The sequence below is a fragment of the Pogoniulus pusillus genome, chromosome 19 (genome assembly GCF_015220805.1).
Source record: "Pogoniulus pusillus isolate bPogPus1 chromosome 19, bPogPus1.pri, whole genome shotgun sequence".
NCBI classification, from domain to species: domain Eukaryota; kingdom Metazoa; phylum Chordata; class Aves; order Piciformes; family Lybiidae; genus Pogoniulus; species Pogoniulus pusillus.
Genome location: NC_087282.1, coordinates 3817381 through 3844516, shown reverse-complemented (window position 1 = coordinate 3844516; position 27136 = coordinate 3817381). Strand labels below are relative to the sequence as shown.

At 46.7% G+C, this 27136-nt stretch overlaps 1 protein-coding gene and 1 long non-coding RNA gene across 2 annotated transcripts; one reads left to right on the top strand and one right to left on the bottom strand.

Annotated features, from left to right (window-relative positions):
- Nucleotides 1-1435: 1435 nt before the first annotated feature.
- CHMP1B (charged multivesicular body protein 1B) lies at nucleotides 1436-13878 on the bottom strand. Its single transcript, XM_064158983.1, has 8 exons — nucleotides 13747-13878; nucleotides 10513-10610; nucleotides 9200-9346; nucleotides 8408-8476; nucleotides 7900-8007; nucleotides 6879-6922; nucleotides 5955-6027; nucleotides 1436-4817 (listed from the first exon to the last, which is right to left on the bottom strand). The coding sequence occupies exons 1-8, from the start codon at nucleotides 13760-13762 to the stop codon at nucleotides 4773-4775; spliced, it is 600 nt and encodes a 199-aa protein (XP_064015053.1). The 5' UTR covers nucleotides 13763-13878; the 3' UTR covers nucleotides 1436-4772.
- Nucleotides 13879-13979: 101 nt separating this feature from the next.
- LOC135183654 (uncharacterized) lies at nucleotides 13980-21815 on the top strand. The gene is made up of 3 exons (XR_010305635.1): nucleotides 13980-14181; nucleotides 21017-21228; nucleotides 21353-21815. It is a non-coding gene; the product is annotated as an uncharacterized LOC135183654 (long non-coding RNA).
- The last annotated feature ends 5321 nt before the right edge of the window (nucleotides 21816-27136 follow it).

Genomic DNA, 27136 nt, shown 5'->3' with positions numbered 1-27136 from the left:
GGAGGTGGTGCAGTCACCAACCCTGGATGTGTGTAAAGGTCGATTGGGTGTGGTGCTTGGGGATATGGTTTAGGGTGAGCCTTGCAGAGTAGAGTTGGCTGTTGGACTTGGTGATCCTGAGGAGCTTTCCCAACCTGTTTCTGTGACTCTGTGAAATGTCCACGTGGGCAACACTGGCACTCAAAAAATGGTGTTCTCCATTAAAACTCATTTCCAGCAGTCCACAGACTGTGTTCCCTTCTGTATCACAGGTCCCAGGATGATGGCTAAAGAAAGCCAAGCTAAACACTAAACAACTTCCCATGAGTTTTAGGCACAAAATTGCTATCAGTAGTAGGAGACCTCCAAGACCCAAATTAACACCTCAAGACAGCAGTGTTTTGAAGTGGATTTAATGAAGATCTCTGGGTGCTGACCCCAAATTAGCTGTTGGTCCTGAACAAAGTGCTCCCAGAGGAGGATTCTTTTAGCCAAGTATCAAAGCCCTAACACAGATAAGAGCTACATGGCTTTGATACTGCTCAGAAACAAAGGTTCCACAGGACAGTTTCTCCAGCCAGCCAGAGAGGATTCTGAAAGCCCTCTTTATTTTAAGAATTCAGAAGGATAACTATTTGTGTAGGACCTACACAAAAACAAAGCAGGAGGCTCCCTCTGCTGGACCACAAACATGAGGGAAAACTAAAACTGGAAGGGTCTCAGGTCACAGAATCAGAATCACCCAATGTTAGGGGTTGGAAGGAACCCTGAAAGATTAGGGGCTGGAAGGGACCTTGAAAGATCTAATAGGGGTTGGAAGAGACCTTGAAAGACCTATTAGGGGTTGGGACCGGGAAAGATCTATTAGGGGTTGGAAGGGACTTTGAAAGATCTAGACCAACATCCCTGCCAGACCAGGGTCATGGAGAAGCTAAAGCTACTCAAACCCACACCATTCCCTGGCAGTTTCTTACCTGCCCCCACGTTGTACACAGAATCACAGAATGGGTTGGGTTGGAAGGCACCTTAAAGATCATTTAGTTGCAAGACCCTGCCATGGGCAGGGACAGCTGTATGACAAGGCAGAAAACCCTTTCAGCTGCTTAAGGATGAGGGACACACTTTGGCCTCCCTCCCACTCTAAGCATGAAAAACATAATTTAAAGAATTCTATTTAGTTAGCTTTGGGGCAGCAGTTCAGCAGTACTCACTTTGCTTTCTTCTTGTCTTCACAAAGGTTTCATGTTCTGGATGAGGCACTTGGTGCCATGGTCTAGTTGAGTGGATAGAGCTGGGTGATAGGTTGGACTGGATGATCTTAGAGGTCTCTTCCAACCTGGTTGATTCTCTGATTACCCTCTCCTGGGATGAGATCATGGCCCCTGCTCGTGTGTGCCCATGGAGTGAAGCCCCAGCAGGGCACAGGCAGGGAACCCAAGCACAGACCTGAGGCAAGTTGTCTGTACAGTTTTATTTACGATTACAGTTTCATTTACAAAGTGTCCCAGACATGTTCAGCAGCTTTCAAACGAGCTCTACTGCAGATACAAAAGTTACTCTCTTCTCTATACACATCACCAGCTTCAGAAGTTATTTCTGTACACAGTTGGTTAAACAAAACGTTACTGTTTCTTTTTGGCTCTGAAGATCTCCATAAAGGCAACTTGATCATTTTTATCCCATTGCAACCAAGGAAGTTAATGTTCATGTTTATCCCTCCCTCTCCTTTCATCTGAAGCTCTTCATGGCTTTCAAAGTTTGGAGTTCAAATGAAGACTAACACCACCATACAGCAGCAGTTTTAGCAACCAAGGGGGAAAAAACAGCAATGAAATAAAATATAGAATGAGCAAAACCATCCTGCAACATTTCAGGCAATGTTTCACTTTGGATGTGTCTGCTCAAGAGGCATAAATATTGAAGTATTATCTGGTAATAAGGTTTACAGAAGAGTACAAACAATTTATTTCACATGAAATGAACTACAAACACAACCAACTTACAAGAACCACGAGCGAGGAAGGAGTGGGGAGTTAGAACTGTTCAGAGCAAACACTTTGAGGAGAGCTTGGATGGAGAAACACATGAAACAAATACTGCTCTGCAAGTCACTTCCAGTGGCAAGCACTTCCAAAACACTCTAGAAAAATACACAGACATACAAAATGTAACTGGTAAAACTTCCTGAATGGCAGCTCACCAACAGATCTAAGAGAGGAAACCCTCTTTGCCCAGGAGAGGGCAGGAGATCCACACACAGAAGCAACCAACACAAAACCCTGGCCCTGTTGGAATGTAGAATCAGAGAATGTTCCATGAAGCAACTCTCAGCAGGGTTAAAATTCACTGTTTCAAACAGTTGTGTCTTCCTCCCAGTCAAGGAATGCTGCCTAGTTCTTTGCACCACAGTATCACACAGGTCACATTCATTACATCAACCAAGCTTTTAAATTCAGTTGTTAATTGCTTTTAAAAACGACACTGGAAATCTGGTTTTGGTGCCATGAACATGTTCAAGGCCATGGAATGGGCTGTGTGCAGTCAGCAGAACAAGCTTATTTAACAGCAATCCAGTTTCACCTCCCTGTATTTTAAACCTCTCCAGAGCCCCAAGGCTCACAGAAAATCAACCACACTGGAGCCTGAATTGCTGTCGCTCCCTCGGACGGGTAAAGAACTGCCAGGAACAGGCTGAAAGCATCATCACCTTCCACAACAAAATAAACCAGCCAAGCTCCTGAAGTTGCTATCAACTCTGAAAAGCTCAGTACTTGGTGGTACAGCTACATCAGCTACACAGTTAAACTCAGAGGTCCGTTTACCACACGACTAGGCTTCCAATCCTGTCACAACACAGAGTAACTGAGTATCAAAATGAAGTTCAGCAAGGCAAAGGCACACACACAAGCAGTTAACCACAGCTGTGGGTAACCTGGTTGCATAGATCCACACCAGTATGGTTATGTTGTTCAGAAGGAGCCAAAGGAAAGAAAAAAATAATGCAGCCTCCAGCCCCTTTTCCCAAGAGGTCTGAATAACAATGTCCAAAGATTATCTGAAGAGTGCAGCTGTGAGTACATGGGTTTGAAACCTCTCTCAACTTCTCCTGCATTTTAATGTGCTTCCAAGAAGCTGCACTGAAAATCCACATAAACAAGTTGAAAAGAGCATGTTTGAAACTGTTTTAGTTTAGGCTGCCAGCGGGAGAGAGATAATTCCACAACATTTTAGCTTGTTTTGTCTATCTTTTCTTTTTTTCCCAGTAGCCTGAAATACTGAAGTAGGTAACATCCTGCTAAACTTCCATCTAACACATTCAGAACATGGCTTGAAACTGCTCTGAAATGCCTCTTTGTTTTTTGCACTGTTTCACTGAAAAACTCCTGCTTGACTAAAAAGGTGAAGTATTTTTGCTCTTTAACATCACACTGGAACACCCTTGTGATCCTGAACACCAGTGAATTAAGAACCAATTCCTAATCTTTCACACTTTCCCACACCTCTACTGAGATGAAACCAAAAAAAGTAAGGCCAGAAAGGGAATGTTAACATCACTGTTGAGCACCACACATCACAAGGAGGTTCAGCTGCAAATTTCTACAACCATTTGCTTCACAACCTCGCTAAGTCTGAAGCTACTGAAAGCAGCTGGTAAATGCTCTTCCTGTGCAGAAAGAGATCACTAAACTTGTAATGTTATAACAAAGTGTGTTATTTATCTGCAGAGAGCAGCATCACACCTTTAAAAAGGAAAGTAGCTGTCCTTAATCCAACACAGCACCCTCTGACCCAGCTAGTCTGCACTACTCATCCACTTCTCATCTGCTGTATCCTCCTATGTGGAAGAACACTGAAGGGTGGAGGAAAAGATCACAAGACTTGCCCTTACCTATTACAAAGTGGCTAAATAAAAGCAAAGACAGAAGAATGTGTAAAAGCAGCTTCAGTTACTTCATATAGTTTCTTAGCTTGAATCTATAGATAGCCCTGATTAGCAGGAGCTAGATGTTGGTAGAACAGAGGAGTGAGTGACATTAACTGGCTGCATCCCAGGATACTGAGAAGAAAATAACAGGGAGAAGCTACAGCAGTCAACATTAAACAAGGAGCAAGCTGCAACACTCAACAGAACTGACAAAGAGTTGAAAAATAGATTTTATTCCTCCTGCACTAAGGTGGTGACACCATACAAGTTCCCAGTTATATGGAAACAGCTTTTGGTAACTCATGTTTTCAACTGCAAGTCTTGTGTCAACACAATTACTCTAAGCTGGAAAAGGCTAAAAACCTCAGATTGAAGTCCACTTCTTTAAGTCCATGAAGTCCACGCTGGCCACCTTTGCTTGTTCCAGGAGTTTGGCTGTGTCAGAAAGTTATCTACAACTACCACCTGAACTGAATACATCAGTTCTCCACCACAAACAGTTCTCATCATTAAAAAAAAAAGAAGAAATCACATCATAATTTAAAATTCCTATCAATGGCAACCTGCTTCTCCTTCAGCTAGAAGGCACCCCCCTTACTAGCTGACTTCAGAGGATCAACTCGATTTTGTGAACAAAAGCTTGCAAAAAAATATCTCAACTTCAAAATGTACAGAAAAGGGCATTGAAGAGATGATCTTTTGGGGGCACTTATAATGCATTTTAGAAAGAGTAGCAAGCTTGGAGTGAAGTACCCTACATTACAAATAGTCAGACACCAAAGCCATACTGGATACACTTTCTTAGTGTATTGAAGGGTTAGGTACAGAGAGGGCATGGTGAAAGCAGGTAGAGAGCGCCGCGGCCGTGTTAGACTTGATCACGCAGGCGCGCCAGTCGCTGGGACAGCTCATCCTGCAGGGGGTAGAGCACAAAGAAACCAGCTGTCAGCAACGTGGGCATGCAGCACTGCACAGGGCAAGCAATCCCACACCCAGCTGACAGGATACTATCTCAGGCAACATCATAGAATGGGTTGGAAGGGACCTCCAAAAGTCTCCTAGTCCAACTCCTCTGCGGTCGGAAGGGGCATCCTCAACTAGTTCGGGTTCTCCAGAGCCCTGTCAAGCCTCACCTTGAACATCTCCAGGGATGGATTCTCTTCACTTACAGCAAATATGGAATCATTTACATCAATCATAGAATGCTTTAGGTTGGAAAGGACCTCAAAGATCACCCAGACTCACTCCCCCACACCTTAGGCAGGGACACTTCCCATTAGAACAGGTTGCTCAAGGCCTCATCCAGCCTGGCCTTGAACACCTCCAGGGAAGGAGCAGCCACAACCTCCCTGGGCAACCTGTGCCAGTGTCTCACCACCCTCACTGCAAACAGCTTCTTCCTAACATGTAGTTTAAAACTCCCTTCTGCCAGTTTAAACCCATTCCTCCTTGTCATGTCATTATAAGGCCTTGTAAACAGTCCCTCCCCAGCCCTCCTGGAGCCCCCTTCGGATACTGCAAGGCTACTCCAAGGTCTCCTCAAAGCCTTCTCTTCTCCAGGCTGAAGAGCCCAAACTCTCTCAGCCTGTTCTCATAGCAGAGCAGCTGCAGCCCTCTTGAGCATCTTGGTAGCCTCCTCTGGACTGGCTCCAACAGTTCCATGTCCTGCTTGTGTTGGGGGCATCACAACTGCACACAGGACTTCAAACAATCCCAAAAGACCTTTCACACTTCAAAGGGGAAAAAAAACCCCAAAGGCCTTGTGTATGCTATGGCAGATGGCTGGACTCATATTTGGAGCAAACAGAGGAGCCAACCGTTTGGAACTGTGAAATAAGCATGCAAAAACACACCTGAAACATCTAAACTTTGTGGGTTTACTAAGCAAATATACTGTTAAAAAACATTTGGATTTCAAGGTGGCTTTAACTAATCCCTATTTCTCCTGGGCAGCTAAAAGCTAACTATGATTTAGCAAGTCAGTTTTGACTCAGTGAAGTATCAATTCTCAGACCACAAAACACTGATTTCAACTGAACCTAACATTTACCTGCTCTGCTGAGGCAACACTTGTACCAACAGAACCTGTCTGTCCTTGAGGTAGTTCCATGTTCAGATCAAGGCTGACAGGAGAAAACAAAACAAAAATCCAAGTCAGGCATACACAGGTAAATGAAGCAGCACAATAACTGTCAAGGAAACTTTTGCATCACCAAGAAGGGAAGTAAAATGCACTCAACTATTTCAGTAGATCTCCAAAAGCTTAAATGTGTTATGACAACTTGGTTTGTAACAGCCAGCTTGTGAGAGCAGAAGCACAGGAAGTTTTAATGCGGGGTAAGAAGGAAAAGTGTGGAGAAACACAGCTAGGATTACTAATCCCAGAGTTCCAGCATGGGGGGTTTGGAAGGGACCTGTGGAGATCATCTACTCTAACCCCCTTGCTAAACTAGGGTCATCCACAGCAGGCTGCCCAGGATCACAATCTCCAGGCAAGTTTGGAATCACCCTAGAGAAGAAGACTCCATAACCTCTCTGGGCAGCCTGCTCCAGGTCTCCAACACCCTCACAGCAAAGAAGTTTCATGTTCAGATGGAACTTCCTGGGTTCCATTTTGTACCTTGCTGCCCCTTGTTCTATCACTGGCTACCAGAGAAAAGAAATGCTAAAGGCAATCCAAGTAGATAATAAAATGCTTTCCTGACATGACAAGTGACATTATTTCAGGCTTCTCCACACAACCATCCTGCATCTTGATGTTCACAGCAGCTTTGAGTGAAAACAGAATGAAATAATGGCAACTAAGCTAATTATGAGAATGATGTCCAGAGGTGAAGGGAAACTGGTGATTCCTCTCTGCTTCCAAATGACAGACACAGGTAAAACAAGGGGATCTGACCTTAAAGTTAACCAGAAGAGGTTGTCAGAGCCAAGGTTTACATATCAAGAGACAGCCACTCAAAATATTACTTACCCTGCTTCATCTGCCATTTCCTGTAGGAGCATATCCACTTGATTCTGGGGCAAAGAAAACAAAACTGATTGTTGCACATTGTACTTTAGGATAGCCTCATCTGTTCAATCTTGAGAATAGAAATGAGTCAGACAGAAAAAATAATTAGCTAAATGCCTTGTCCAGGACATTTCTGTGCTTAACCACCAGAGGGCCCTGTAGGAGCTCAAAAATGCAGAGCAGAAGTGCTCAGCCTCTTAAAATCCATTAATTGGACTCTAGCTTCAGAAATAATGCTTTGAAAAAAGGGAGAGTGACCTGTGAAAACACCCACTTGACTGTTTCAGCTGTTGATTATTAGCTGCTAAAACACTGCCTTGCACAGGATGGAAAAAAAATGATGTCCAACAGATCTGGGTCAGTGGATTTGGGCTCAGGTTTGTTTATTTTATTGACAAAATAAATTCCTCTCTCAAACCTCCTGTCAGAATCAGATGTTTAGCTCCTTGTGGAATAACACCAGGGGATAGGTGCTAGGAATTCTTAACTATGCTAAATACTGTTTAAGGATTTGGTTCAGCAAACACACGTCCATAAATTGGAAGCAGGTAATTAACAACCTTCCCTTTGCATTTACTACTGAAGTGTGGTGGTGACTAATGTATTTTCTGTTAGCATCAGAGAGTTGGAATTATTGACCTCCTCACAGCATATTTGTGCTTTGATTATTAATGCTGCAGTGTGTTGTGCTTCACAAGTCTATGAAGAACTCATCAAAATGCTGCTTATTGAGTAGGAGGGTTAAAATTCAAGGTATAACATAAAATAAAGCCTGCTGTAAGACTGAAATAGATTAAAATGCAGAGATGTGATCTTCTGTACTTGTGACTATCATTTGAAATAGATTCTTCACCACAAAGAAGGAAAAAGGGGAAAGATTCCAGTTGCTGCTGTGTCTCAGAGGAGGTGGAAGGAAGAGAACTGGCTATTTCCACACAGTTTAGACACAGGTTGCCTTTTAAAGCAGATTGACTGTTCTTACCTGTGGCGTTGTTAGTGTGGTTGTGTTGCTCATTGTGTCTTCCATCTGTTGTGTCTGAACATCCAATGTTTCAAACTGATGCTCAAATTTATCCATTAGTGCAGAGATCTACAAAAAAAAATCGGAATCAAATCAATGATCTGCAAGATAAATTCCAGCTGGCAAAAAAATCAGCATCACAATACAAGGGCAAGCAGCTTCTGGAGATCAGAAACTTGTCTCCTTTCCCTGTGCCAACTTTTAAGTTGATTCTACACTGCAGCCCAAGCAGGTTGGTCAGGGCTGTGTCCAGTCAAGGTCTGACCATCTACATATAATGATGACATCACAACCACACTGGCCAACTAATCTCAGGCTCTACCAATCTCATCACAAAACCTTTTCTCTAGATGGGAATTTCCCTTTGTAAAATGTGCCCACTGCCCTTTTTTGCTTTTGATGTGCAGCAAGACCATTTTTGGACTTGATTTCAGAGGTCTTTTCCAACCTTACTTATTCTACAATTTACCTTTTCCAAGTTCATGCTCTTCAGTGTGGCATCCATAGACTTAACTACCCCTGCCATCGACTTTGTTACCTGAAATGAGGTAAAGGAAATTAGTACAAAGAAAGAAGAAAGAGCACGTTTTTACCAAAATCTCTTATCCAGAGAGAATAAGCTCTGGTTGAAGAGCAGTATGGTAGTGTACTTTAAACAACCCAAGCTGAAAAGGGCTTCTGGAGTCACAGGCCCTACTTTATGACAATGTAGGGAGAAGAACAATCTCTATGTGCCTAGTAACAAGTAACAGGACCAAGAGGAAAAGGCCTCAAGTTGCACCAGGGGAGGTTTAGGTTGGATATTAGAAGAAACTTCTTCACTGAAAGGGTCCTCCAACACTGGAAAAGGCTCTCCAAGAAGGTGGCTGAATCCCCATCCCTAGAGGTATTTAAAAGATGCAGGGATGTGGTGCTATGGAACAGGGTTTAGCACCAGACTTGGCAGAATTAGAGAATGATTGGACTCAATGATGTTAAAGGTCTTTTCCAACCAAAACAGTTCTATGATTCTATGATCTTTACAAAATAATCTCAAGCAGTAAAACACAGTGAGTAATAACAGCCAAGAGAAGTCACTAGCTACAAATCACAGCAAGCTATTACAAAAGAGCAGCTGCCAAGAGGATTCCAGCACTTGATTTACTATTGCTCTAGCTAAAATCCAGACTGAAGCCTTTCAGTTTGTTAGAGACAGAATTAAGTCACTTGTGAGAAGATCAGAGGTCTCACCCTTGTATCAGATCTGTGAAAACAGACTTACCTTGCCCATTGTCACTGCAGTCTGAACTCTTGCTGCCACAGCATCTACCCTGGCACTCATCCGCAAGAAGTTGATGGCTTGGTTCTTCTGGCGGATCGCGTTCTCCGCGTGGATCCGTGCCACCTCCATGTTACCCTTCTGAATTGCCTGGTGAAAGATGGAAAAGAACAAAGAAAATGCATTTCAACCCCCCCTGCTTTTGGAGACATGATTTCTGAATAGCCCATTTCATTTCTGAAACAAGCACAGGATCTTTTGTATCAAAAACCAAAATCAAAACCCATCCTTCCTCCCCCAGCAGTTCTTAAACTTCAAGATGCGAAGCCCTAGCTCCTTTCCAAGGGAGAGGCATGCAGCACATAACAAGTTCTTACTTGTTTTGTTTTACAGGAGCTCCAGAAACATTTTCTCATTCATAAACGTCTTTTCAGTATCAAGACTCAAACCCAGATACAGCTGGTATGCTTTTATCTCATGGACAAAAGCACAGACAAGAGAGTTTCATCTCTTTCCTACTTCAAGGACTCAAAAACTATTTTGAAGCTTCTCTTCATATAACATTTTAATACAAGATGATAAACATTAAATACTAAAAGTAAAAATATTCAATCTTAAAGGGCAACAAAGCTGCTGAAGGGTCTGGAGAAGAGGTCTTCTGATGAGTGGCTGAGGGAATGGGTGCTGTTTAGTCTGGAGAAAAGGAGGCTGAAGAGAGACCTTCTTAACTCTCTACAATTCCCTGAGAGGAAGCTGGAGTAAGGTAGGAGTGTTGGTCTGTTCTCCCTAGTAACAAGGGATAGGACAGAAAGAAATGGCCTCAAGCTGCACCAGGGAAGGTTTAGGTTGGATATTGGAAGAAACTCACTGAAAAGGCTCTCAAATACTCGAACAGGCTGCCCAGAGAGGCGATTGAATCATCATCCCTGGGGGTTAAGGCGCAGAGATGTGCTGCTGAGGGACATGGTTTAGCCCCAGGCTTGGTAACATGAAGAGAATGGTTGCACTCAATGATCTTAAAGGCTTTTTCTAACTGAAACAGTTCTAGGATTCTGTAACTCTGAGGACAAATCTCTAAGAAAGTACACACAAGACCATCTTCTCAGGAAGTGAATGCCACAAGAGCACACACAAGAATGTATTCCCACACTTACTAATGAGTATGGGCAGAGTTATAGTCAGGTATTTTAAGTCACAAGCATGTCTCATGCTATTACTAAGATGCATGCCAGGAAAGTGGAAGAAACACCAGCTATTTCCCTGCTGTAATGTGTAAGCAACAGACCCAATGCATTTGTTGCAGCCTCACTGCTTACCTTCTTAATTTTAGCTTTCTCAGCCTTTTCTTCTTTGTCACATTTTTTGGAGTTCCTGTTGAGTTCCTTTGCAGCAAACTTCAAATTAAAGAGGTGTTCTGCGGCACAAGTTAAGGCTTCAAGAACAGGGTCGATCCTTTCACTGCAGTTTCACACTCTCCCATTGTAAGTGCTACCAAACCCAGAGTATACTGTTCCCCTGTCAGTGAGATTCAACCTTGGAAAGTGCTCTTTAAGCAAACCCTTGAGTTTCACACAATGAGACCTACCTAGCTGCTCTACAGTTAAAATGCCACTGGGCTCCGGGTTACAATCACAGAATCATGGAATCAACCAGGTTGCAAGAGACCTTCAAGATCATCCAGTCCAACCTAGCACCCAGCCCTATCCAGTCAACTAGACCATGGCACCGAGTGCTTCATCCAGTCTTTTCTTGAAGACCTGGGTGGGTTCTAAAGTGTGAGGCCATAAAAAGTAAGTTCAGGTCCCAAACTGTCTCCACATAACATCAACCCCCCCCCCCAGCTAAAATATAGAATCATAGAATGGTTTAGGTTGGAAGAGACCTCAAAGCTCATCCAGTTCCAAACACCCACCATAGGCAGGGACATCTCCCACTAGAACAGGTCGCTCAAGGCCTCATCCAACGTGGTCCTGAACACCTCCACAACTCCTCTGGGCAACCTGTGCCAGTGTCTCACCACTCTCACTGTAAAGAATGCTTCCCTAACATCCAGTTTAAATCTCCCCTCTGCCTGTCATTACAAGACCTTGTAAATAGTCCCTCCCCAGCCTTCCTGTAGGCTCCTCTCAGATACTAGATGGCAACTATAGGGTCTCACAGTCTTCTCCAGGCTGTGGAGCCCCAGCTCTTGTAGCCTGTCATCACAGCAGAGGTGCTCCAGCCCTCTGAGCATCTGTACGGCAAACCAAACCTTTCCCATGAGGAACTGAAAAAGCCTTCCTCTGATAGCTACTTCCATTCACACCCCCTGACTCTCTAAAATGAAAGCAGTTTGCTGACCTGCTCAGAACCTTCTCACCTGAAAAGCAGCCGCTGAGGAAGAATAAATCAGATGAACAGTGCAACAGCAAACCTGCTTGGCTGACCATCCCCAGCTCCAAGCATGGAGGCAGAGCTGCCCTTTCAAGCCACAGCATATTCTTGGGTTTAAACTGCTCAAGCAGCTACTTCACAGAGAAGCCTTTCAGCCCTGGGCCATGTGAGGGTTCCCAGATGAGAGCTGCCACCGGACTTTTGGGGAAGGAATACTTAGCTCAGTGAGAGAAACTTTAATTTGCAAAATGTTCAAGTACTGCTTAAGCTGAGAGCTCCAAGACAAAAGCAGAACAAGCCTTCCAGGTGACTTAGGGTGACTGCTCTAAACTGTTACTGGCAGAGAACAACGTGCTGTACAAATGACAATTAAAACCCCATCCTCTTAAAATACTGCTGATGAAAGCCTTCAAACATTATCAGTCTTTCCCAAACAAAACAGAAGTACAAAGCTTTATAGGCTTCTTTGATGCCATCTTTTGATGTCCCAGGAAGAACATGAAGCAAGCACTAAGATGATGAATAGATAAGTGGAAACACAAAACTCTAAACATTAAGAGGTACTTGAGGTTTCTTTAATATTTCAAGTACATCAATTATTCCAGAATTGCTGCTTTAGCTTGGGGGTTTTTACCCCTCTTTTAAAGCTCCGCCATGCATCTTAGAGCTCTGACAGCAACCTGAAGAGGTTGGGAAGTCCTTGTTGTGTATCTGTTACCCTAGCCTATAAACACCACGAGCAGGCTATAGGCTGTGCCTATGCATTTAGGATGTTGTTCAAGGTAGCTACCAGAAACACCAAGATTTCTGCCTGCATTTATACTTCTGTGCTTAAAAAAACCCTGTCACCATCCCTTCCAGCAGCACCAAGTGTCTTGCACAGAGCCACAGATCAAGTTACCAAACAGGGAAACACTTTCAAGTCGTTGATTGCAGCATACTTTGGGTCAGAGACCAGAAGAACCAGATAAATCATGACACCATCACTTTACACCAACTGCACAGCAGCAGCATTTCAGAGCAGATTATTCTGAACTAACTTCCTCAGGTAATCACTTGAGGCATTCACCTTTGGTAGCAACTCACCCTGCCACCTCTGTAGTTCCTCCTCCCCACAAAGTGCACATCCTTTGCTCCTCCCTGGAAGTGCCTTTCTCAGCGTGCCACAATCCAAATGAAACCAAACTTCTAGCAGTAACTGTGACTCACAGTCACCTGCTCCAGCACTCTCATAACAACCATCAGCGCTGAGCCCTGCCAGTAGAGACCTCTGACGTTTGTAAAGCTTTTGGGTTTGCCCCTGTGCATTAAGTTTTATAAACCAAGGAGGTTTAAGTTTGCTCATAAGCGTTTTTTCAGTGTGTAACACCAAGAAACACAGCCCAGTCTGTCCAGCTGACAGTGGCCACTGTTAGGGGGGACAGCTGACAAGTCATCCTTGCTGACATCAATCCAGTCTATAAACAGTGCTGGATGTGTGGCATGTCAGATGCTCCAGTGACAATTTTCACTGCTCTATGCTTTAAATTGCTTTTTCTGTCTCAAGAAATGGGTCAGCCCTCCATATACCACAGCTCTTTGGAAGTGCGGATGGGATGCTGCCTTCCTTCTCCTGCTCCCCCAGCTGAGGTTCGCTGATCTTGCCCTGGAAAACGACACTGATCTTCCCATTCCCTTCTCCACCCACACGAGGAAGGCAGTCCCCAAATCCAGGCATCGGAGCCCCTGTCGGTGTCACACCGACACCGCCACCCAAACCCTGCTGCTGCACAAGGCTATCCGAACCAAAACAAAGCCGCCAGGCTGCTTCGCTGCCTCCCCCCTGACCACGTCGGTGAGGGAAGAACTTCACTTCCTCCTTCCCACCGCATCCCGTCGCGTCTCGGGGGCTCCTGCCGGGGCGGAGCAGCCCCACGCCCGCCCCACCCGCTCCAGCCCAGGCACCGGGCCCAGAGGCACCAGCTCCCCGCTCGGCTGGGCCCGCACCAAGCCCAGGCTCCGCGCCGCACACAGCCCAGGCCAGCCCAGGCCGCGATCCCCACCCCACAGGGCCTGACAGCCGCCGGGCCTCTGCCGCCAGCCCCGGTACACCCACAGCGGCCGGGATCGGCCGCGGTACCGAAGGCTGAGGGGCGCCACGGCAGGGCCACACGAACGGCACCCGGATCCGAGGATACTCTCCATGTTGGACATGGCGGCGGCTCCGCGGCGCTCGCTCCGGCCGGCCCGGCGGAGGGGAACGGCGAGGAGCGGAGCTGAGGGCCGGCGCTGAGCCCCTTCCCGGTGCTGCGGCGACTTCCGGCGGCCCCGCCCGGCTACGCGCACGGCCGCGGGCGGGGCGGGGCGGGAGCGCGCACAGGCCGCGCCGCTGGGGCGGACCCGGGGCCTCGGTCGCGGCCGTCCCTCGGCCGGCTGCGGCGGTTCGGTCCGGCCTCCTGCGCCAGCAGCGGCACCGGTGAGCGCTGCCAGCCGCAGGCCTGGCCGAGCAGGGAGGGCCCGGGCGCGGCCGCCTGCAGGGTGGCAGGGAAGGGCCTCCCTCGGCGGCAAGCCTGGCAGTGACCCTCGGGGGCCGCTTACTGTGTCTGGAGAGCAGCGGCAGGGGCTGCAGCGAGGTAGTGCACTCCACGCAGCGGGACCTCGGCAGGCGATAGGCGAAGAGTGACAGGGGTAGAATCACAGAAGGGGCTGGGATGCTGGCAGCCAGAGCAGGTTGCTCAGAGCCCCATCCAGCCAGGCCTGCAGTGGTGCCAGGGATGGGGAATCTGCCACCTCTGTGGGCAAGCTGGGGCAGCCTCTTACCATCCTCAGTGTGAAAATGGCTTCCTTATATCTAGAATACAATCATAGAATCACCCAGGTTGGAAGAGACCTCCAAGATACCCAGTGCAACTCAGCCCCATCCAGTCAACCAGACCATGGCACTAAGTGCCCCAGCCAGGCTTGGCTTCAACACCTCCAGGCACACAGACTCCACCACCTCCCTGGGCAGCCCATTCCAATGCCAATCACTCTCTCTGCCAACAACTTCCTCCTAACATCCAACCTAGACCTGCCCTGGCACAGCTTCACACTGTGTCCCCTTGTTCTGTTGCTGCTTGCCTGGCAGAAGAGCCCAACCCCACCTGGCTACAACCTCCCTTCAGGTAGTTGTAGCTAGCAATGAGCTCTGCCCTGAGCCTCCTCTGCTGCAGGCTGCACACCCCCAGCTCCCTCAGCCTCTCCTCACAGGGCTGTGCTCCAGGCCCCTCCCCAGCCTTGCTGCCCTAAATCTAGTCTCAATCTAGCTTATATCTAGCCTAAATCTCCCTCTTTCAGTTTAAAACCATCCTCCCCCACCCTGTAACAACAGGCCCTTCTGAGGCTATGATGTCAAGTTTCCTTCTCAGATACAATATGAATTTAAGGCTCATTTTTTAAGTGATAATGAATTTTACACCTGACAAGCAAATAACAAAATTCCAATGCTCTGAGGAGATGTTGAAAACTTGGACATAGAGTTTTTCCTCTGCTGCTTTTGTCTTCCAGTAGCAAAGGAAAGCAGTGGAGTGACTTTCCAAAGGAAGCTGAGTGTTATTCCATAAAGTTAACTAAATTCACTTGAAGCCTCACACACTTATTCCTATAGATTTGGTGTCCTTCCAGCAAAGAATTCCCTGCAGTTTGTCCCACCTGCAGCTGGGATAATGCAATCTCTGCTCTTCTCTTTGAAGCTGAACAGAATGGAGCTGGAGTAAGTTGCATGATTTTAATACATTGAGTAAAATAGAAATACCCTGGAGGGGAAAAATACTGATTTACCCCCCCTGGGGTTACTAGGAAAACTTTGTTGACTTGCAGTTAGTGGAAATTCTACAGGGATAAGGTCAATATGGTGAAGAACAAAGACCTTCATCTTCTTCTCCCAGGCAACCAGCAATAGAACAAGGGGACACAGTCTCAAGTTGTGGCAGGGTAGGTCTAGGCTGGATGTTAGGAGAAAGTTCTTCATGGAGAGAGTGATTGGCATTGGAATGGGCTGCCCAGGGAGGTGGTGGAGTTGCAGTGCCTGGAGGTGTTCAAGAAAAGACTGGATGAGGCCCTTGGTGCCACAGTTTAGTTGATTGGATAGGGCTGGGTGCTAGGTTGGACTGGCTGAGCTTGGAGGTCTCTTCCAACCTGGTTAATTCTATGATTCTATGATTCTTCAGAGCACCAAGGATGACCTATATAGAACTTTAATACAAAAAACTTTATTCTGAACAGTATTTTTATCAGCAAAAAGCTCCCAAATCCTACAGTTTGTTGCTCACATTTCAGCATCCCTATGTAGAAGATACCCCATAGAGCATGCAATGTTTCTCTTCAGGTCACTTGGGAAACAAAGATCAAATGTGAGTCGTGTTCACTGTAGAATCGCTGGAGGTGTTATTTTATGAGCTCGTGACAGATGTTTTAATAAGTAGTAATTCCTCCAGCAAGTTAAATAATTTTGAGTCACTTTGCTGAGTCACTCTGATGCCTTAAGATGCAGCTTTCCTTTCTTTCTGATACATCTTTCAGGCAGAATTGGTTAACCTGAATGCTGCAATGACTAATTGTTGAAAGACTTTGAACCAGCTAATGAGTTCTCTTATTTACTGTGTTTTATGTTGTAACAGGCTGTGTGGAAATGGCTGAGAGCAGCCCTGAGGAACAGGCCCTGAGGGTCTGGGCTGATGAAAAGCTCAACAGGAGCCTGCAGTGTGAGTGCAGCCCAGACACAGCCCTGTGCTGGGCTGCAGCAAGAGCAGTGTGGGCACAGGGCAAGGGAGGGGATTCTGCCCCTTGGCTCTGCTCTGCTCAAACCCCACCTGCAGTCCTGGGTGCAGTTCATAATAACTGCATGCCACCATCTAGCCAATTCCTTATCCAGCAGTGCTCCACCCATCAAATTCCCCTGTCCTCAGCCACACCTTGAGGATAGTGTTCAGTTCTGGGCCCCTCATTATGGGAAGGACATTGAGGGCTGGAATGTGTCCAGAGAAGGGCAACGAGGCTGGAGAAGGGCCTGGAGCACCTGGGATATGAGGATAGGCTGCAGGAGCTGGGGGTGTTCCATCTGGAGAAGAGGAGGCTGAGGGGAGATCTCATTGCTCTCTGCAACTACCTGCACCAGGGGAGGTTCAGGTTGGATGTTAGGAAATACTTCTTCACTGAAAGTGTTCTCAAAACACTGGAATGGTCTGCTCAGGGCAGTGCTGGAGTCACCATCCCTGGGAGTGTTCAAGCAGTCTGTGGACCTGGCACTTAAGGACATGGTTTAGTCTTGACTCTTCAGTACTGGGTTGAAGGTTGGACTGGATCATCTTTGATGTCTCTTCCAACCAGATGTATTCTGTGATTCTAGGACCAGAACATCCAGAAAGACATCCACAAGCATATGGTTAGCTGAAGGGCTTTTTTTCACTCTTCAAATGACTTTGAGAGGATGTATTTCGGAGTGCCTCCAGCTTTTAATTAAATTATACTGTTTCTTAACAGGATGGAGTAAATTAATACTTTTAGTAAAGAGGTTAGACATCCTTGTTAGATACAAAATACAGACCATATGTGCTAAAATGTATTTTTTTCCCTTTGCCTTTTGTTTCTTTAAATAAATGGAGCTCAAGACTCAACTGCCGGTGTTGCAGACAGCCTGTCAGCCATTTGCTGCCATGGAGGAGCTGGGCTCTGATCTTTTATGATACTAAAAGACCTCTGGAGTCAATTATTAACTTTCAGCTAACCATAAAATAAAATCTTCCAGTCTGTCACTGCCCCAGAAGAACACTGGGGTGGTTAATAATCCTCTCACTGTCATTCCCAGAAGCACAGCTGCCATTGCTGCTTCTTGACTCGCATCTCGTCCGGCTTGCTGCTGATTGAAAGTGAACCAGGGTTGACATCCCACATCTGAGAAGTGTCATGAGCTTAATTTCTGATAACACTTGACTTGTTCAAAACTGACAGCTACTCACTCTAAAAGCTAAAAGTATTGATAACTTGTACCAAATGTATCTGGCTCCCTCTTTTCAAACCTTAACTTTTTAATGACCAGACTTACACAGAGTATTACCATGGTGGGGATTGGAAGGGATGTCTGGAGATCATCTAATCCTACTCCCCTACTAAAGCAGGTTTACCTAGAGCAGCTTGCCCAGGATCACGATGTCCAGGTGGGTTTGGAATCTCTCTAGAGAGGGAAATTCCACAACCTCTCTGGGCAGGCTCCAGTACTCTCACAGGAAAGAAGTTTCTCCTCATGTTCAGGTAGAACTTTCTGTGTTCCAGTTTGCACCCATTGTCCCTTTACCTTTTACTGGGCACCACTGAAAAGAGTCTGACCCTATCCTCTTGCCCTGACCCTTCTCTGGAGACATTGCTATCCTGGGCAACCTGCTCTGGGTGACCTTGCTTTAGCAGGGAGTTTGGAGTAGATGATCTCCAGAGGTCCCTTCCAACTCCCACCATGATGGGATTCTAGGATTTTATGATCCTGAGACTTCTCTTCCCTTCTGAGTGAGCATGGTCTGGTTGATTGGCTAGGGCTGGGTGCTAGGTTGGAGTGGATGAGCTTGGAGGTCTCTTCCAACCTGGTTGATTCTATGATTCTATGACTCTACTAACAGTCATTATTCCAGGTTGTGTCTCAGGAGTGTGAATTCATAACGGTAAAGAATGGTGAATGCTGACTGTAGGTGTGGAATACCTGGTGGTGACAAGAGGGTTGAGGAGCAGCTGCACTGTCTAACAGTCCTCCTCAGGAGATGGGAAATGCCATGAGTATGGTGTGTGGTTCTTGGTACCTGATCCAAGTCAGAGGATGATTCTCAATGCCACCAGTGCTCAGAAGCAAGTATTGTTGAGTGGGGTTTGAAAACCAAATCTGTGGAGAGATGTAGCAGAGATCTGACATCTTTAATGGAGAACTAACTGTGAGCAGAGCTGCTCTGCATGAACAATCCAATTGAAATCAGCCTCCTAGAAGCTTGCTTAATAACTCTCATGAGTAATAGTTGCTTAAATGAGTAAGGTTTTCCAGGGTCAGAAATAGACACTAGATCATTGTCTGTCCACGTGGGGTTCTTTTCTATAGTATTACTGGAACTCATCAATTAGGCCATAATTTGGAGGTGGCATCAACATTAGATAGGAACTATTAGAGTGATCATCAGCTTTGGAAAAAAAATGTAAATGATTCATTTCAGTGATGTCAGAGAGAAGCAAAACTGACCTAATTATCCACAACAGTGCTGGAGAACAAAGCAGCGAGAGCTGCTCTGCAGTAGGAGCACACAGGGTTTCACCTCAATCAAACCTCAAGCAGTAGAAATCTGTTTCAGAGAACTGACACAGGAGGGAGCCAACTCAGCTACAACTTCTTCAGTGTTGCTCTGGATGAGCTGACAGTCAAATTAAAACTGAAATCCCTCCTCCCTTTGACTGCCTGATGGTGGTGGGCTCCTTTCTCTTTCCCACTTTCTTGGGAACACAAAGCTTCTGCAAAGCCCTGACTACAAACTGATGCAGGGCAAGTGCTCTCCCTCGTTTTCTATTAAGTTGCTGATGGCATTGGAGTTGAATCATAGAATCAACCACATTGAAAGAGATCCCCAAGCGCATCCAGTCCAATCTAGCACCCAGCCCTGTCCAATCAACCAGACCATGGCACTAAGTGCCCCAGACAGGCTTTGCTGGAACACCTTCAGGCACAGTGATTCCACCACCTCCCTGGGCAGCCCATTCCAATGCCAATCACTCTCTCTGGCAAGAGCTTCCTCCTAACATCCAGCCTAGACCTCCCCTGCCACAACTTCACACTGTGTCCCCTTGTTCTGTTGCTGGTTGCCTGGCAGCAGAGCCCAACCCCACCTGGCTACAGCCTCCCTTCAAGTAGTTGCAGACAGCAATGAGCTCTGCCCTGAGGCTCCTCTTCTGCAGGCTGCACACCCCCAGCTACCTCAGCCTCTCCTCACAGGGCTGTGCTCCAGGCTCCTCACCAGCTTCATTGCCCCTCTCTGGACACTTTCCAATACTTCAACATCTCTCTTGAATTGAGGAGCCCAGAACTGGACACAGGACTCAAGGACCAGTTTTAAGAGGAATGTCTGAGGAAACTGAGGTTGTTTACCCTGGAGAAAAGGGCAGTTGAGCAATCTTAAGAATAAGTTTGATGACTGATAACAGCAGAGGAGGTTCAGGTTGGATATTAGAAGAAACTTCTTCACTGAAAGGGTTCTCAAACACTGGAACAGGTTCCCAAGGGAGGTGGTCAAAACACCACCCCGGGAGGTGCTTTAAAGACACAGAGATGTGTTGCTGAGGGACATGGTTTAGCATCAGAGTTACATAATGCTTGGACTGGATGATCTTGTAGGTCTTTTCCAACTGAAACAATTCTATGATTTTCTAACACCTAGCAAAAAGCAGCAAATTGTTGCTTCTGCCTTCAGAGGGCAGCCCCTGGGGAAAGGAGCCTGCTTGGGCTTTTTTGAGTCCCGCTCTCATTTATCCAGTTTTTCTTGAAAAACCCTTTAAATGGCTGGGAGACTGCAAAGGCAATATTGGCAGTGAAACTCAGTCGTTGCCATGGCAGCAGGGTGGCTGTGTCACGAGGGGAGTAGCTGCGATTGCTTTGCAGTGACTTGGCCGTGTGTCAGCGCAGAGCCTGCGAAGGGCTCCTGTCCCTGCTGACTCAACGGGAGGGAGCTTTCGCCCCGAGAACCTCCTCCTCTCAGTGCAGTCATGCTCCAGTGCAGCCTGGAACTGCAACAGGCAGTGCTTTGGGTGTCCCTACTCCTTCACCCACCTCTTCATTTTGGTCCTAGCTGCAGATGGTGTGGCTGAGCCCTGTTGATTTTAAGAAGTTTAAACTGCAGAGAAGACAACACTGAGAGGAGATCTCAATTAAAGAGAGATGTTGAGGTGCTGGAAGGTGTCCAGAGAAGGGTAACAAAGCTGGGGAGGGTCCTGGAGCACAGCCCTGTGAGGAGAGGCTGAGGGAGCTGGGGGTGTGCAGCCTGCAGCAGAGGAGGCTCAGGGCAGAGCTCATTGCTGTCTACAGCTCCCTGCAGGGAGGCTGTAGCCAGGTGGGGTTGGGCTCTTCTGCCAGGCAAGCAGCAACAGAAGAAGGGGACACAGTGTGAAGTTGTGGCAGGGGAGGTCTAGGCTGGATGTGAGGAGGAAGTTGTTGTCAGAGAGAGTGATTGGCATTGGAATGGGCTGCCCAGGGAGGTGGTGGAATCACTGTGCCTGAAGGTGTTCCAGCAAAGCCTGTCTGGGGCACTTAGTGCCATGGTCTGGGTGGTTGGCCAGGGCTGGGTGCTAGGTTGGGCTGTGTGAGCTGTGGGTGGGAATGTCCTTGCTCACTGCAGGGGGGTTGGAGTAGATGACCAAGGTTTCTTCCAACTCAAACCAGGCTATGCTGTGTATTTGTTTTCTATACTGCAGGGCAAGCCATATCAATGGCCACATCTTACAATGGTGATCCTGCAGCTTAGAGGAACCTGCAGGTAAAGGGTCCAGTGCCATTACAGAATCACAGCATCACAGCGTGGAAGGGAGTTGCAGTACCAGGACAGAAGTGTGGTGCTGCTTTTCCAGATGAAAAGGTTGGAAGAAGCAAGAACATCTTAGATGTCCAAACTTCCTTGAAAGATCCTGTAAGCACAAAGCCTTCTAGTTGCACTTCCACTTTGATCCAGTTTACTCCCTCGGCACAGTCCCTTTCACTGCAGACTGCTGCAAGAAGACTCAACTTCTCCTTCATCCTCTTTCTCCTAGCAGCAACGCCCCTGGTGCCAGGAATACAGCTACATCCAGACTCGGAGAGCAGCACAGGTAGAAGAAGACAGCAGGGGTGCCTGCTTGGGAGATTTTCTCTCTGGGAAGCTGTCTTGGAATGCAAGAGGAGTGGCCCTGCTTTGGCAAGCTCCTACACAACATAAATGCCTTATATGTTACATACTGAAACAGAAATCCTGGGAACATTCCAGGGCAGGTTGGATGGGGCTCTGAGCAGCCTGATCTAGTGGAAGATGTCACTACTGACTGCTGGGGGAGGTTTCAAGTAGATGACCTTTAAATATTTCTTCCAACCCAATCTACTCTGTGATTCTGTGATTCCATCAGAGCACCTGTGTTGTGCAGCTGCTCTGCCTTTGAGCTCTTCCAGTTCAGCTCCATTGTAGAAACTTTGCAGCTGGCCAGAAGCTGTATTTTGAGGACAAAATGAGACATCACTTACACTGACCCCATGCTAAGACCCCCTAACCTGTCTTAACTAAGCAGCAATAGGGATCATTTTGACATTTGAGTCACAGAGGCCTGAATGACCTCCTCTTCAAAATGAAGCAAGCTGTTTACTAATCTCCAAACTATTGGTATAGACCTTCTGCCTCTGTAAAATGAGGTGAGGTTTGCTGTACTCTGTTTCTGAAAAAGGAAGATGTACTTGTTGGCCTTTCCAGGAAGAAACACTGCAAACAAGCTGGTTTATCTTACTTTGAACTACCCAGAGATTTCCAGTGCTGATTGTTTGCTTCTCATTAGGCTGAAATCACTCTGCACAGCCCTGCTTTCTGAACACTTTCCTCCTGCTTTTTTTTCATTTGGATTCTTGATGTGTGTCCATTTTAGAGCCTCACCCATCTCATACTCTTGAGCTACTAATTCTCAGTTCTCAAACCTTTTCCAAAAGAAGCAATCTGAAGTCTGCCTCCTGCTTCTTCCTCTAACCTCTCCTCCTACACAGTTTCATCTCATCACTGATGCAGCAAACATTTATTTTTTCCCTCATTTTTATTGAGTTGTGCATTATATGTTACTTCCTCCACAGCACTTTGGAGAAATAAAACTTACAAAGTAAACTGCAGAAGTTGGTGAGCTAGAAAAGAAGTAGGTGTCTGATCAAAAATCAGTGCTGAAGGACTACAGGAGAATTCAATTTCCAGACAGGACAAAATTATATGGGTTTGCCATTTTAATGCACACACTTACAGGTGGAGATGGCTTTTAGGGCAGGAGCAGGGAAATGAGATGTAAAATGTTCATTGCATAAAACTCTCCTTCTCTCATGGTGTTTCAGCTTAATCTTGCTCTTATTATTCCATCATGCCCCTTCTCTGTCTCTCTTTTTTCCCTTTCCTTAGTGCTTTAAAATGCAGGTGTAGACCCATACAGCAGTTTGTCACAGGTTGGTTGTTTCTGATGAGCTCATCAATGCAGCATGTTACTAGTGGTTTGCACAGAATCCCAGAGTCCCAGCATGGCTGCTAAACCATGGTCAGCAGTAGGTTGTCCAGGATTGCAATGTTCAGGCCAGTATGGAACCTCTCCAGAGAAGAGACTCCACAAACTCTCTGGGCAGCCTGGGTCAGGGCTCTGGCACCCTCACAGCAAATGTTTGTCCTCATGCTTAGGTGTAACCTCCTCTGTTCTACTTTGTTCCCAATGCCCCTTCTCCTGTCACTGGGACCTGCTGAAAAGAGTCTGGCCCCATCCTCTTGCCCCTACCCTTTAGCTATTGATAAGCATTGGTCAGATCCCCTCTCAGCCTGCTCTTCTCTAGGCTAAACGGACCCATGTCTCCTAGCCTTCCCCATCAGAGAGATTCTCAAGTCTCCTCAGCATCTTCATAGCCTCCACTGTACTCTTTCCAATAGTTCCTTGTCTCTCTTGAACTGGGGAGCCCAGAACTGGACACAGTACTCCAGACATGGCCTCAGTAGGGCAGAATAGAGGGGTAAAAGAACCTCCCTTGCCCTGCTGGCCACACTCTTTATGTACCCCAGGAGACTTTCTTGGCCACAAGAACATATCACTGGCTCATTTGTTTGATGGCTTTCAGCTAAGCACACTGCAGTAGGTGCTTCTCCATGTTTTGTAAGAGGAACCAAAGGCACATTATACTTTCATGATATCTGAGGTCCCTTATTGCATAAACCTCCCAAACATTGGCTCCTGCCCCAAAATGGCAAACCAAAACGTGTCTTTGCCACTCGGTATAAAGTCCATGAACACAACTTGCTCTTCATCCTGCTGATCAAACACTGCAACTTCAACACAGCAATAGTTCTGCTCTGCTCAGTGCAATTCTCACCACACGTCATGGTCGCAAGACCAAGCCAAATGAGCTCCTCTGCGTTTGCTGTGATGCCAGGAGTGTGTGGCAGCAAGGATCAATTTTAATCACAATAATTGATCTGTTCCCTTAGTCATTCTTGGTGTCAGACACACGTGATGAGCAAAAGGAAGGAGATGTTAAAAAGAAGTTCAGGGAACAGAACATCAGAACAAGTCACTCTAGGCATGGTACAACCACCACTGAGAACTTCAAAAGCATGCTGTTGGGGGACACTCTTGTAATTAAAATGCAGTTTTCTTGGGAGATGCCAAGGAAAAGCAATACAGGGATTTGACTTGCCTTGTATTTAAAGTCTGCGTGTAGCAGGGATTAAAGGGATCATGGCAGGAGGGAACGTGGGATAGTTGCTAGCCAATGCATTTATACATCTCTGAAGTCAACAGTTGGCCACGGAAGGCTGAGTGATGCTTGCTGCGGGGGTAAGCCAGGCAACTTGGCCTCCTCGCTCTTCTCTGATGGAGGAACACTGGCACAGGAACCTGCACACATTGCCCACTGTCTCCTCTGCTCTTCTTCTTGCAGCAGTATTCAGGACAGCAGATGGACCTTGAAGCAGTGAGAATTACAAATGGCCCAAAACTGCTGGTGACACACCAGATTTCCACTGAAATGGATGGCAACTACAGTGAGTCAAGCTCAGAGAAGTTCAATAAGGTTTTTGAGGTTCAGCAAGGCCAAGGCTCAACCAAAATGATTCTGTGATTCTGTGCCAGCCTCCTCATCCTTTCTGGCTCTCCTTTGAAGTGCCATTCTCTTCGTCAGAGTTCCATGGAAAGAAGTCTTCCAATATAGACATTATTTATATGAAGTAGCAGAGAGATTTCTCCTGTCTCTTCAGAGAACAGGAAAGAAAAACAGAGATGTAACAGCTCTGTAATTGGATGTACTGGTCAGGTGCTCAGATCCAGCCTGCCAGGATCTGAAAAGCAGGCATAAAAAATCAGTTTAATGAAACCATTTAGCTCTCCAATACTGGCATTGATTGTCTGACTCTCTACCTTTGAGCTCCACCAGAGCAATGCACTGGATTTGAAAATGAAAGTAGGTCACTCTGTGTAAGGCCTTGCCCTTCCCTGCCTTTACCTTCCCTTCCCTGCTTTCCCTGCTTTTCCCTTCCCTTCTCTGCCTTGCCTTTGCCTTCGCTGGCCTTGCCTTTCCCTGCCTTTGCCTTGCCGTGCCTTTCCTTGCCTTTCCCTTCCCTGCCTTGCCTTGCCTCTCCTTGCCTCTTTCCCTGAGCATGGGAAAGGTGTTTTCTCAGTGATGATCAAAACAAATCCTCACTCCCAGTGCAGTGTTTGTCAGAATGGTTTATTCTCTACAGGAATCACTTCTGCTCTGTATTTGTCATTCTTTCTGATCGCTACAATTCTGCACAACACAGTAAATAATATCAAGTTCCAATGCAGCTCTTTTCATACAAAGCTCTTCGTGCCCAAGAATACTTGCAAAGAGCCTTTGCTGCTTTGCTAGGCCCTTTCTGTGTTAAAAATCCCATGAAATGTGATCCAAGCTTTTCCCACTTGGTGCAGGTGGAATCCACGGCGGCTGTTCCTGTCTACCCGCGGCTGACTCATGCGCTGCTGGCGTCAGGCACCGCCGCAGCAGCTGAGCTCTGATCCAGCGCCTGCAGACCGGCTGCAACCCTGTCACCTCCCATCGACCGCCTGCTCCCTCACTGCTCTCTCACATCCTCACCTTGGCCTCTGCTCCGGGGCCAGGGCATGGGGTAACCCCCTGCCAAGGCTTTGCCCCGCTCCTGTGCTGCCTGCGGGGGGGGCTGAGAGAGGCATCTGGACTGGTTTGCAACTTTCAGTGCAAAGTCACTGTGAAGGACATGCACGAGCAGATCCTGACGGTTGGACTTGATGATCTCAAAGGCCTCTTCTCACAAATGGATTCCATGACCTTACACCAAATCGTCTTATAGCAGCAAATGTTTTCTTCCCATTCACTCACCAAATTCCTCTGTGTGCCTTCCTGTACTCCCTGCCTGCTTTCACCACTGCCTTTTTGCCCAGGTACCCTTGGGGACTCTATCTCATTCTCTTCCTCTGCCCCTGGCACAGAAAGAAAAGATTATGAGGCTGTTTGACTTCAGAGTCCAGAGCCCAAAGACCCTATGAAGTCAACATCACTGCTTCAGAAGTTGCAGTTCTTGATGTATTTTTTGAGACCTTTTGTCTTGCTCCTGATCTTTGTGGCAGAGGACAGACAAAAGCTGTATGGGGTGGTGCCCAAGGACCTTTCAGTGGATAATGTGAATTTACAGCCAGTTAATGCTGTTAAGACAGCACAGGCAAGCAGAGGATGCTACAAAATCTTCGAGATATGCAGCCAGGGGTGACAATATCTGGGGACATTTCCTGCCTTCAGCCTATAGCTGAAGTGCATGGTCCAGACTGCAGAAGGCTGTTCAGTGGAGAAGTCCCTGTGGAGGGAGTGGGATGCTGCTGTGCTTCATGTGGTCCTTTCAAGGGCTCTGAGGTGGCTGGAAAAGCCCTACAGCAGGAGATCATCTGGCTTTGAATGTGACCAGCATGAATTTCATGACATAGTTCAAGTGCTGATGCAGGAAAGCATTTCAGCAGTTTCTCTGCTCCTCTACTGTATTTAGGCAGGATTTCTTTCTCACCCCTCAGGTGCTGCAGAGTGCCCTACATGCACAATCAAATTATTTGAGCTTTACTAGGAGAGGAGATTGGATTAGCAGCTATGAGACAAAGCAGGTTATGCATATCTGTGCAGTTTGATTTTCTTCCTGCCACTACAGGAACATGTCTAGAGAGGTGCATATATAAACCCAGCAGCATTTGCCTTACAGGGAAACCTTCTTATAATGGCCACACATTGCTTAAGAGTAAACATTTTCATTTGGGATCAGCTAAAGTGCTCAGAGGTGAAGGGCACCCACAGAGCTTCTCTTTCCTTCTTATAGGCCAGGAAATAGTATTTTCCTGAGCTTCCCAGCTGTCTGTCAGTGACAAATTGCTGCTTGTTCCCATTTAGCCCAGCTTCAGCTGGTCTGAGCGTGTTCTATTTACAAGTGCCCTAAGATTAGTTCAGGTTGCTCCAGACTCCGGCGTGCTGACGTCGGAGGAGATGAACAGAAGTAATTTGCTGACTCACCATAACCATTTTCATAAAATATGAGTCAGGGTTTTCTTCTTCCATGCGGCGATGAAATTAGGTTAGCGTGCTTTGCTGAGCTCTGAGCTCTGCTCTTTGTGCTCCCAGGAGCAACTAATGTTCCTATGGGATATTTTTCCACATGTAACTAGGTTTATGAGGCTGCATCTCCAGTTTCCTTTGGCTCCTCAATAAACTGATGTACACTACTGCATCTCGAATTAGAAGCTGTTTTCTTCACTCCATTAAATAGCCACGGTACCAAGTGGCTTTTCTGCAACCTCTCAGCAGTTGGACTA